The 13,566-nt window shown below is 38.4% G+C and overlaps 1 protein-coding gene across 1 annotated transcript in view; it reads left to right on the top strand.

Annotated features, from left to right (window-relative positions):
- Positions 1-12,947, top strand: part of LOC144769251 (uncharacterized) — a 434,380-nt gene extending 421,433 nt beyond the window's left edge. The window contains exons 27-28 of the mRNA XM_078653312.1: positions 245-283; positions 7,493-12,947. Coding sequence (XP_078509438.1) covers positions 245-283; positions 7,493-7,579 — 126 coding nt within the window. The 3' untranslated portion in view covers positions 7,580-12,947. The remainder of the gene's footprint in view (positions 1-244; positions 284-7,492) is intronic.
- The last annotated feature ends 619 nt before the right edge of the window (positions 12,948-13,566 follow it).

Genomic DNA, 13,566 nt, shown 5'->3' with positions numbered 1-13,566 from the left:
GAAAAAGGAGGAGCAAATGATTCATGAATAAGAAAAGTGATTGGCCATTGGTTATGTCTGATATGTCACTAACTCTGTTCCAAAATAGTTATTTTAGGCATTCAACATTCTAAGTAATCAGAAAATTTACATTGCATGGCCCTTTGACTGGTGTAGTGGTTGTGGTGCAATTGAACATTCTTTTGTATATATTTTATTTATTCTCTTTTGCAACATTACAACTAAATGTTTCTAAACATTACAGGGACCAGATGGACTTCCGATAGCAGGATGTTGGCATAAGGTATGTATGGGTATTTTGAATTGAGGGAGGAGGGATGTGGCACAGATTTAGACCAAATTAATATTGCCTGAATTGGGAAGATAATCAAACTTACTCAATGTCAGGAATTCATATGATGGCATTTTTCTGTGTTAAGCATAAGAAGTATGAACCCAGAAGCATACGAACCCAGAATACTAGTGATATCCGTCTTCCCACTATTCCTCTTCACAAAAGCCAGATCTCCAAAGGCCTGACCATTCCCAAAACAATTTAACATGCATGGGGACCTTTATGGTACTCACCATTTGTTGGTTTGCCCTTGCCTACCCAGTGTTGGATACTACTTTTACCATGCAAGTGCTGCACTGCCATTGTGATATGAGGCCTGTTTGTTAATTAAGCAAAGTAGTGTATATTTCAAATTTCTTCTTTCTCTTCATTTAACAAATTCCCCCAAAAATACATTGCCAACCTACAAAAACACAAAGAAAATGGGAATATATGGGCACTTTCCCAAAGTTTCTTCACTACTTGCACCCAGATGTGCCAATATGTGCACAGAAAGCTACAAAGGTACATTGTTCACCTCGTTTTCATTATATTCTCCTGCCCACACTGTCACTCCAGGAAATGCTCACATCTGCTCATCCATCTGGCACTTAGAAGTGCTTAAAATATGCTGAATTTGAACGTTATGCACTGCATGCAAAATTGTTTGTCCCTTTAGATCACGTGAGGACCGTACATTTCTTTCCAAATGTCCGTTGTCTTAATGCCTAAAATAAGATCAGCTTTGAGTGTGTGGCCATCTCTCCTTGCATTTCGAGGCAGGGTCCACAGGTTTCTTTGCTGATGTTAACATTCTCCATGGTCAGGAGTATCAAGTCCGTTTCAGTTATGATGGCCCCACTATGGAGGGCTACTTATTGGGGATATAGTTTGTTTTATCTCATGGTTTCTACAGCAATTAAATAACCTTCCTTGTGCAAATTCAAGAATTACGCGTCTTTATGTATAGTATGAATATGTTACTTTTGAACATACTTATTATGTGTCTCTTGCATCATAGAACTTCTGTAAAATAACCAGAATGGGGGCAATACTTACACAGCTTGTTTTTTTCCTGCATGTTATCTTCCTTAACACTAAAATATTATCCACCCATTATGAGCCATTTTGCATCACATTCTTGCTTATGGATACTGGGGGGAACAGGGTAAAGCGAACTTATGATCTATTGTAATTTACTTGAAAACCGTAACCAATACATCAGTAACACAATTCTTTAGGATGGCTACTTTTGATTGGTTTAACATTTGCAATGTTCTTCTCCAACATGTTTGTCTTTGTGTTGTGCTTGAGGTGACAAAATACTTTATAGTCACTGCAAGTGATAGTAAAAAAAAAAAAACCTGAATCGGTGTTTATTTTTACCCTGTGTTTATGGTACATACTAATCAGAATTGAAGAACTGCTTGGGAATTTTAGATTTCCACACTAGACATCTCACATGCTAACACAACTAACAACTTGGAATCAGGTATATTTTTTTAAATTAGATTGTTGCAAGATAAAGCAGCAAACCATCAACAGCCCTGGAAATATCTAAGCCCATCAGTTGAGAGTTTAGTAAGGTGAAAAAGCATCATGACTGATGCAAGAAAACTTGCATGCAAAACTCACTGGTGATTGAGAAAGCCAATCTTTGTTACTTATATACAGTACACAAAACAAGCGCAGTTATTTGTCATGGGTTCTTACAATCACGGCAGACACACAAATATTAGTTGAAATAAAATATGCATTATTTTACTGGCCAGTGCAGTTTTCCTCCTTGAAGGGGGTGGGGGGTAGTCTTTAACTGGTGTAGTTGGAGCACAATCTGTTTTTTTCTCTGGTCCCTTGTCTTCTTCAGGTCACCAGCAATGCCAATTCAGGAAGACCTCGGTTCCCTCGGGAGAGAAAGTAAACAGACACTATTCTTTAGGACACCCTCCTATCGTATTGGTAAATGTACTCCGTCACCCAACACTTGTGACCACACACAGAGGAGTCTAGATGCATTTTCCCCCTATTTCCTTACTGCAACAATAGAAAGTAGAACTCCACTCTTAGTACCGGCCTATACTTGCCCCTAGTGCAATTGGTATAGTGAAGTGCTTCCTCGTACCTGGGTGTGCACAGGAACTCTCACTGCTTTGCGCCTCAATCAATCCAGTGCAGAAATTTCAACCACAGCACTTGCCTGAGACTACAGTCCTCACCTGGGACCGTGGTAGATGGAACCTCAGCACCTACTTCTTGTAGGCTGCCGGGTGAACGTATGGTTTGAACCTGCCGGTACCCCCACACCATGGATTCCATTTTCTGATCGAGCTGGGCTCTTGGTCCTCTCATCTTCCCTCCTTTCAAATGGCTTCTTCATCTGCTTCTTGTTCTCATTCCCACTTTACCTTTCAAGCAGCTTCTTTGTCTGCTTCTTGTCCTCCTTCTCTTTCTCTATTCTTGCATGCCGCTCTTTCTTTTGTGACCAGCACCCGCAAGTGCTCACCAGCACTCTCCGGGATTCATGTCAGACTGCTAGAACTCTCACTGCTGTTTTCTTGGCTCCCATTGCTGTGGCCATCTAGGAATTTCCATCCTCATACCCTGGCTCCCGATCATGAAGCCTCTTTTCCAGGAGTGACCGATTGGGCCAGTCCCGGTAGCGTGTCGGGATCAGAAATCCATATTCATTGGCAAGTTCCCTACTCTGTGTTTAGTCTGGAATGAAAAGGTTGCATGGCTAAAAACCACCGTAAAATATGGCGATTTGTATTTTTATGTTATGTAAGTCACAATAAGGGTGCATGGTCAGTTAAAAGCACTTGATCTCTTGGTTTAAACTCTCTAAGTGTTGTATTCACCTCGTGTCTGGCCTATTGCTGCTTTTTCTAGATTCTCTTTGACTTTGTCCCATAATGTAGCGAGGGTATGTTTTAAGTTCACGGCATAATGTTACAGAATATGTTCATCATCTTCTTATGACTCCCAGTGTTCCACAGCGATATCCAAGAGCGGATGGGATTGTATCCCAAAAACTACTTTTTTAGACTCTTGGGAATGACATCGGATAGCAAATAAGATCAGTTGGACCTTCCTATCCCAGTTTTTCCTAGAGTCCTCAGTGGTCTTTTTAAACAAATGTTTAAAAGTTTTATCAAGTCGTTCAACAAGTCTATCTGCGGTTAATGGACAGATGTACATATTTGACCTAATAACTTACATATTTGGGCCATAAGATTTTATATGAATGGGGGTCACTTGATTAGCGAGAAACTCTTTTGGGAATCCTAATCTTGAAAACAATGAAATCATTGCTTGGACCACAGTAGTGATCATCATGCTGGTCAGCAGAATTGCTTCATGATACCTTGAAGTATAGTCTACTAATACAAACAAATACTAGTGTCCCCAGGCTGAAGGTACTAAAGGCCCCACTAAATCCATGCCCACCTTCTTGAATTATTTTTCAGTTAGCTCATTAAGTTTATCCCCTTATTGATTCCCGTTGAGACATTGTTATATGTTCCCATATTTACCAGGTCTGCACTGGGACTACGGGTGCCTCCAGTAGTTGCTTACACACCTTCTTGAATGAGACGTCAATAATTGGTAAGGGATACAGTGTGGCCCGGGGTAGATGGGGAGCATTATATAGTTGACAAAGTTCACAAGCAGCACAGAATTTCCCAATGTCCACATAGACTCCTGGTCAATAGACGTTTTTAAGAAGATGAGCCTCAGTGTTTCCTCAGCCCTAGTGGCCACCTCCCATCTGACAATGAGTGAGATGTAATGCCTGCTCTCTAATGGGTTTTGGGACTAGTAACTGTATAACTTTTCCCCCTTGACTATGTACTATCTGATACAAGAGCCCCTTTTTCTCACCAAAAACAGGGTAGTACCTTATCCTCCTCTTTATTATCAACTGATTGCCTCCATGCTTATTCCAGGATGAGGTAGTGTTTTGAGCTGCTCTAAAGCTACAATAGTGTTCCCATGTTGTATCTGTCAAAACAGGATACATGGCATTAGCTAAATGGCTGGAATACACCTGTCTAGCTAGGCGGTTCTCTATCCTGTTTTTCCTATCTCGGGGCTGTTACTTGAATCTCACTATTGTGTGAGGGTGCTTCATTCCACCAATTTGCCTAGTCTGCTTTCTGAGAATGAGTTTTCAAGTTCTGAAAAAAGAAGGGATGATCTGTACCCAAATTAAGGTCTTACATCCAATCGGGAATTCCTCCCATCCTCATGATGTCCATAGTCTCATCTGTTTCTAGGTATACTTTAGTAGTAGGATACATTCTCTTACCTCATTAACATAGGTTATACAGATCGACCCCTCCCGCCCCAGTTCTAGCTGATCGGGTTCTATCCATTTTTGGTTTATTACAGAAAAATGGTGAATCCAGTAGGGCTATTTCCTCTCGATGGTTTACTTTCACAATTTTTTTTATAGGAGTCATCAATGGGCCCAGTACAAAAGTTGTTGCCCCTTACATATCCCATCTTCATATGCTTCGGGTTATTGGGTTTATGAGGGCAATTTCTAGCAATATGACTCCATTTATTTGTATCTCTTGATATGACTTCTGACCTCTTGGATTGGCTGCTTGATAAGCTGGCTGCAGATCTTCAGACAACGGGGCTTTGTATTGTCCCCATCTTTCTGGAGGCCAGGCAGCTATAGCAGTCACCCTTTCGAAGTTCATAAAAAAAAATGATTTCCCCCTGCCTGATATTTTAGAAAAACAGAACAGGGTTATTTAGGATGAACTCAAGTGCTGGCAATAACATCAGTTAGACTCAAAATGGCCATATCCTTTGTGTGTTGTTTAGCAGTAAGTAGGGTGGTTTGGTCTTTGGGGGCTGTCTGTAACTGTTCCATATCCTGTTGGGCTGTCTGCACCTGTTGTTCCACTATCAATTGTAAATGTATCTGTCCTTAGGCTAATTGCTTGATCATATCTTCCACGGACACTCTCTGCAACATTGTAGTGATTGTATAATCTTACTACTGACACCACTGTCATGGGTTCTTACGATGATGGCAGATGCATAAATATTAGTTGAAAAAACGTTTTAATTCATTTACTGGCCAATACAGTTTTCCCCTTCCCAGGAAAAGGGGTGGGGTGGTGGTGGTGGTGGTGGGATTGGGGGTGGTGGTCTTTAACTTGTATAGTCAGGGGACAATTGGGTTTTTTCTCTGTTCCTTCATCTTCTCCAGGTCACCAGCAAGGCCAATTCAGGAAGACTTCGGTTCCCTCGGTTAGAGAAAATAAACACACACTATTCTTTAGGATACACTTCTATTGTATTGATAACTTTACACCGTCACCCAACCCATTGACCACACATACAGGAGTCTTGGTGCACATTTACCCCATTGCTCTAATGTGATGATTGAAAGTAGAACTCCACTCTTAGTGCCGGTCTATATTTCCCCCTAGTGCAGCCGGTATAGTGAAGTGCTTCCTCGTTCTTGGCTATGCAAGGGAACTGTCACTCCTTTGTGCCCCAATCAACTCAGTGCAGAAATGTCCATCCCTGCACTTGCCTGAGCCCACAGTCCTCCCATGGGACTGTGGTAAACTGGACCTCAGTCCCTTCTTCCTGTAGGCTGCCGGGTGAGCATATGCTTGTAACCTGCCATTTCCCTGCACCATAGAGTACATCTTCGGGATGCACTGGGTTCTTGGTCCTGGCGTCTTACCTCCTTTCAGGTGGCTTCCTTGAATGCTTCTGTACTCGTTCTCTCTTTTGTTTCAGGAGATTTCCTCGTCTGCTTCTTGTCCTTGTTCCCTCTCTCTTCTTGCATGTTGGTCTCTGTCTTTTGTCCCCAGGACCAGGAATTACTCCCTTCATGAATACTAGACTGTACAATGTTGTTTTCTTGGTTCCTATTGCCGCAGCCATCTTTGAATTTCCGTCCTTGTGCCCTGGCTCCTCGTCCCATTGTTAATGACTGCTCAAAAGCATTTAAGTGAATATTCCCAGCTGAGTGGTAGTAAAAATCATTGAATATGAGGTTCATAATATTTTATGCTCTATACATGCTTACGATAGACTAAATATACCCTTTGTTTGCTGTGGTAGAGTTCCACATGTTGTCTATAGTTAATATGGTGGAAGAGAAGACAAATTGAAGTTATGCATATATAAAGAGTGGACAATTCATTTAGTTGTGTTGTTCTCATACATGGCAACATTTTAGAGCAAGCAGGTGGGAAATTTTCAAAAATATTTGGGAGAATGAATTTTCCCCATTGACTTAGATTGAAGCAGAGGCAATATGTCTGAATCTGGTCTAATGGCATGTATGGTGATAATCAGCCTTTCATTGTTGGCAGTTCAATAACCTAGCCCAAACAAAATCAGAATTCTAAACTCTCTTTTTTGTATGCGCTATGTAAAACTGCCAAAATTAAAATGTCGAGGGCTGTCATGCGCCCAAATTCCCCCTCCAAGAATTAAGGACAGAGTATTCAGGCGTAGGGTATATATTTCCAAGCTCAAGCTGCCTTGTTTCCAGCAGATCATGATTCGGCAATCCGAATTGGGTTTCTGCGTGCAGATATCGGGAGGCGGGAGACTATCCTTGAAATCAGTAGTTTACCATTTGAATCGGGCAGGCTGGAATGTATGTCTAGCTTATTGGTTACAAGAATCCTTGCCATCTAATATGACAGTGTCTTCATTAATGATGTTATAAAGTAGCTAACATTCAAAAACATTCTCCAAATGCAATATGATAGCCGTTAATAATGTCTGTTTTTAACTATATTTATATTTCTGTTTTCTTTCAGTGAACTCTAACAGTCAAGCATGAAGTGTGTACATATTAACTTGATATATTTTGACATTCTTTTTTGTAAAAATAAAACAATAATATATTGACGTTTTTTACTGGATGCCATTGGACGCTGAATTTTAATGCGATGAAGCAAGGGCTCCAAATCCATGCAAATTTTTGGACTGAAAAAGAAGAAGCTGCATGTGACTGTGGATGCTTTCACAATTTGCTGCTGATGCTGCTAATTGGACTAACCATGTCCCCTAATAAATGAACAAAGGAGTGTGTTACTAGCAGCAGGGGTTGCATGAAGGGAGATGTTTTACATGGTCAACTCTTCTTCCAGACTTGACATTCACTCTGCATTTTTATCCACAACAACAAAGGATGAAAAAGGTGAATCATATAAGCTGAAGGCAAAAAAGGGAAGAACAATGAAGGCGGAGCCAACGAAGACTGAGAATTACAAATAATGGCTGTCTTTGCAAGAATAAGAAATCACTGGATTGCAGATGAAATGGAAAGCAGAGATTCCTGCATGTAATATCCTGTCACTACATCTGACACAAGGAAACAAGATGCTTTAGCCTTCGATGCAAAGACTCAGTTGAAGACTCAAGCCTCTATGGGGTCCCTATTAAGAATCTTGTTGGTTATGCCTTTGTATTCTTGGAATATTGTCTTCGTGCACGGTTACTGCATTGCTTACACTGGGATTCTCAAGGATCTTTCCAAATAGTGGATGGTGTGCAGGGTGAAAGGCAAGGGATGTTAGACTGTTATCACAACCATAGTACCCCCAGCAAGACAATCTCCTGGAAGACTGCGAGGTTTTCTCTCGATTTCTAGTGCATACTAATATGCACAACTACACAGTGGACGATGTGTATGACATGCATACATATTTGTTTGACTTCAAGGTTACGTGCAAATCCATTTTACTTTTGTTTTGTAAGCAGTAATCCTGATAGCATGACGTTACCTTTCTACTTTATATGGAATCAGCATATATTTTTATTTGGAATTATGCATATAAAAGTTAATTATTATACGTTACTATATAGATGAAATTAAATCACCTTTATCTTCATAAACAGACTGTTTTAAATGCCCTAAAACTAAGCAGATATGAAAATCTATTTTAATGCATTGTCAGACAATTGCTTGCATAAACAATGCGGCTGGTTCATCAAACCCTTGTGATAAACTGTAAGTAGTGCTACTGTATTTCTTCTAATGCAGTCCTTAACCCTAAGCTAACCATGGTTTTTAGAAATAAGCTTGTCTTTTCCTTTATTTCGATTTGTCATGATAAGAAGGGAGGATTTCATATGTTTTTACAACCATGCTGCATCCCACACAACTTGCAAGAATTTGAGAAACTGGCTAATTTGAGCATTCCCAATTCCTCACCAATCAGCTCACTGATACATTCAAATGATGGCTGCTTGCTCCCCATCCATCACCAACACATATTGTCTTTTGTGCTGGAATCCTCTCGTGATGTATTTAATGGTACCTGACATGTTAATGTCACTCCTTCATCCCTCATGCATAATGCTTGAATGTTTGTTCTCAGTTAATATTGTATGCACAGATCTGTAATATGGCACTTAGCAATCAACAGTAACTTTTTAATCAAAAGCAAGAAGTGGATGCTAGGATATTATAGCTTTAATTAGAAAATCTAAAGCAGAGTTTGGAATTCCAATAGTATACCATAGGAAAGGGGTTTGAAGAGATCCAACATCTGCATTAACCGGCCAGCTGGACATGTCAAGAGTTTTCTGAACAGTTAATCTTTACTATAAAAAAATTAGATATACACTTGTTAGTCAAGTATATTATTTAGGAATTGCTTCTGCAAATTTAATTAATGCTTCTGCATCTATTCTACAGTATTTTAAACTAGTGCTATGTCTGTTGTGAAGTCTGACTTCTTAAGAAATATCTACAGGGGTATGCAGAAATGCACATTTATTTCAGAGGTGTGCCTAAAACAAAGTAACAGGTAAATGTAGATTGCACACTACTTTCCTAAGAATTCAAATATTGTTAGTTGTTGGTCTTAATTTTCAGTGTTAAATAAGAATTTTGCAATATGCTGTAATAGAACAGATCCATTTTTTAACAGTATTTTGTCCTTTGAGAAATAACAGACTAAAGTTTATGTGACTAATTTGATCACATTCGGTGTGTTCTGTACTCAGGCAACGACTCAAGATATTAGGTGAAATCAACACCAGTAAACCAGTTGATTATTTGATGCCTGCTTCACAATTCCATGCTACAGAGGAGTTTAAAAAATATTCTCTAAATAGGACTAATCAAGACGTGCCTGGTCTACATAAAATCTTTTGTGTTATTCTGTGTAAAATATAGTTTTCAATAAAATTATGATGAATGAGCTGAAGTGATCAAGAGATTGTTCTCAGACAACTGTGTTTAAAGAGTGATATAGTGGCAGAGGCTGTTATCTTTTAGGAAAATGCTGCTGGTAATTTACGTAAGGATCGACCTGATCGTAGTATGAGCTTCTCGACCATATTAAAACTGATGGAATGCTAGGAAAGGTTAACATGTTTATTTTTTTCCATATATAAATGTAATCATATAATATGCACAATACAATTTTACATTTTTTGTGAAGGAATTAAAGTACTGAGGCAAAAATACTTACATGGAACAGAGAATAGCTATGGTGAAATAAAATAGTGGTTCATGCTTTTAAAACATGATCTCTGGAGCATTGCCCTACTACAATCCTAGGAGTAGAAACAATGCCATGTTCATTCAAAATTGGTTCCTGTTAGGTTGTTTGACGTGACAGATGGACTTTCTGCAAACGTGTGTAATTTAATTCACATTCATTCAAGTACATATTGAACACCCACTGCAGCAAGCAATTAAGGGAGTTGCAGATGTCCCATCTCACTGAACAGTTTAGAATTCAGATAAAGGAGAAATGAGTTCACGTTAGTAAGGAAAATACTTTTCCCACCTAGGGCCTGATTCTGATGCGGTTAGGAAGGCCTCCTAATGTAATTTGCTCCTTCCAAATCGGAACCAGGGCCCAATTATGATGCAGTTAGGAACATATGCTCCCATTGAAGTCAATGGGAGTCCAACCAAATCGTATCTGGAAGCACCCGGATGCATTGTACTCCGTCGGTCGGACTGTCCCAATCCGAGTGGGTTGGAAACCATTTCCAACCCGATTCAGTCGGGAAGCATTTCCAACCTGCATCAGAATCAGCCCCATAGCAGAAAGCAGGTACCCATTGTACCAATTAATTGTAATCTTTTCCTACAGGATTGAGACTAGGCTAAATTAGTGAGTTTAAAACCCACATACATGTTTATCTAAATTAGATAAATGCGATAGTTATTTTATTCTAAATAGTTGATAAGTAAGAGTACAATATTTTATACAATGTCCCATCACCACACAATACATTTCTACACATTGACTCAGAAGCTTCTTCAGTGAATGCCACTTATTAATGCCTAATGACAAAATAACTGTTTATAATTTGTAGTGTATTTGCATATGCAAATATTTTGAGAAATTGGTAACTTATCTGATTTGTTATTCTTGGGGACATTTATACACACTCTGATCATTTGTGGCAAACGCTTTCTTTTCATTATTTAGAGCAAAGTGTCCTCAATTAGTGTGTTGTATCATAAAATTTTCAGTGTTTTACAAAAGCCCTAAGTATAACATGACTTGTGGAAAGGAAATTTTATTGAGTGTTAGTGCTACAAATATCTGAGAAACATATTTTTCTATTATTTATAATGCTTATAACATATTTGGTAATTTTATTTTTCAAGGTTGGCGTAGTCGTCCCACAAATTGTTTCAGGAACCTATTAACAAATACTTTTATTAAATATAAGTCTCTAATTGCAGGAGGGTGTATACAGCTAGTCATGGTCTAATCAGAAACAATCCTTGAATGCTGTTCACATCATATATACAAGTTAAACAATTATTAAATGAATACATTCTTACATGCAATTGAAGAAAAATGCAAAACATTCTACATACTATAGTGACCTAGATGAAAAATTGTACAATAATATTGTACTAATTTAAAGATACCCGTGATATAACGTGGCACTCTGTTTCAGCCTTATGCAAAAGCAAATATTTGGTGAATAAATAAGGTTTGAGGTGTCAAAATGCAGGGCCTGTTTGTAGGGGTAATATATAATTTTCAGTTGCCTGTTTTGTTTGATGTTTAGAAACTCAACGAAAGGTATGAGCTTCCTCTAAAGGATGGCAGTGAAGGAACCTCAAAGAATCCTGTTGTGTGAGGGGTGAAACCACTGGCCCCAGGCACAGAGAAAATCCTGCTATGCCAGCACCATGCAGTGGTCTCTATCCCATTATATATGGTAAAATTGAAGCCGATGCAATTAAGTGTTATTTTCTCCAAACATTCTCAGTGTGAACAAAGGGGAGTCAGGGACTTCTACACCCTCCATTCAAAGCTTGTGAGAGGGGGTGTTTGTGTGGGTACAAACAACAGAGTCCTAGGATTTCTGTCTGTAACTGGCCCAGGGGGCCCTCCTTTTTTGATACCCCCTAGGTTTCCTTCAATCTCTAGCCTCGTTATTATCAAACAATGAAAATAATGTGGCTGTGTGAACGTGTGAGTTATATGAATCCAGAGGTATTCATGTACACTAACCTAGTGGAGGGTTATGGAGCACTCTACATTGAGACACCACAGTCCAAGAACAAGAAAGAGAACATGCACTAAGCCATTAAGGGATTTTCTCCTGTGCATGCAGAACTACCCATTGCTAATCTTGTTATTCATGTACTCAATGCACAAGTGGAAAAACAAAAGGGCTATTGCAAAGGTAAGCATACATTTTCTTCTGCAACACCAATACCAGGTTGCAAGGTGTCAAAAGTAAGCAATGTGTCCCTTGCCCCTTGTTTAGCTAAACAATTTATTTGATGTAACACAGATGTAAGTCTTTAGAGTAATTCCTCTAAATTGATTGTTTTCACCCTTAAATATCAGAAGGCTATGTATCTTGATGCTGAGGTATTCAAACGTAGGTACTTCTAAATTGTCTGGACATTTTGTAAGCCATCCACTTAGGGTTCCAGCCTTGCATTGAGGTTCCCAATGATGAGAAGTACTGCTTCCTGCACATGCCTAGCATTTATAGATATCTACTGCATGCAAGTCCCTGTTTTATTTCATACCGATAAATGTAATTCATTTTAAAGAAAACATTATGAAGCAAGAAAACATTGTACAATTTGTACCAGCATCTTGTGCTTGAAGTTTCATGAAAAAAACAAATTTCATCACATACTTTTCTTACTGTGTATTAAGAAAACACATCCAACTATTTTTTCCCCAAAGTGTGCTCTGTAATTACCAAGAAATTAAATCAGTGTTATTGCCAGTATATTTGCATTTCTGGGAACAAGGTATCTTAAACAAATGAAGGTGTTCATTTTATTTTTGTTTTTAATGTGTTTTGAATCATACTAATGTGCTTTTATATGTTGTACTGTAATTAAGCAAGGGAGTGTATTGCTTGTATGTGTTCTTATAAATATGTATTTTGTTTTAATAAACAATGTAGTTGACTGCCTTTTATTTCACAAAATATTTTAACTGTATAGGTTGTTTAATATCGTGCATATGTATAATAAAAATGAGCCTTTTAAACGTGTAAACATAAACTGGCCAGTTTGTAAATTTTTATTTTCCAGGGTTGTAGTCCAAATTATGTCTTGTGTATTTTATGTATCTGAAACTTCATCAAACTTTTGTTGGCAATAAAGCACAAGCTACATACCACAGTACTTCAAGAAAAGATACTGAACTTGCCGTTTGAATATTTAATGATCTTAAAAGACATTTTGTGCCATTTCTTCTTATTATTTTGACAAATTCCATTACATAATATATAAAAGTGCATAGATACATACCGTACAATCAGTGGGGTTGACATTTTACAATAACCACACATGAAACAGGATAATCAGTATAAAGGATTTAGTAAAAAGGAGTAACAGATCAGCAGGTTTTATTAAAATAATGTGAAATTGTGTCAACCTTATATAAAGCAAAATGTAAATGGTTGTTTTAGTGAGAATATGGCTGCTGAGCAATTATTACTGTGGCAAGTAAAAAGAAAATTCTAAACTTAAACACAGTCATTAATGATTAAAGATTTAAGCAGTTCCAGAAATTCGTAGAACTTTATCGCTAAGGGAGTCAGTACAGTTCCTGCCTCCATTGCAGGCCCAGCCATGAAAGTGATCATGCTGCTGGTAGAGTATCATATGTAATCTCATTCCATCCATTGGGAAGCACTTCAGCAGCAGGTATTGTATTTCATGTTAAACACGCCATCACCCTTTCTGCAAATCAATTAAATACTTGGTGTTTTTCTCTTTTATATGAACAAGGTAGTATGGT

This window comes from Lissotriton helveticus, chromosome 7 (genome assembly GCF_964261635.1).
Source record: "Lissotriton helveticus chromosome 7, aLisHel1.1, whole genome shotgun sequence".
Lineage (NCBI taxonomy): Eukaryota > Metazoa > Chordata > Amphibia > Caudata > Salamandridae > Lissotriton > Lissotriton helveticus.
Note: the sequence above shows the minus strand (reverse complement) of the source record. Positions and strands in the feature narration are given on the sequence as shown.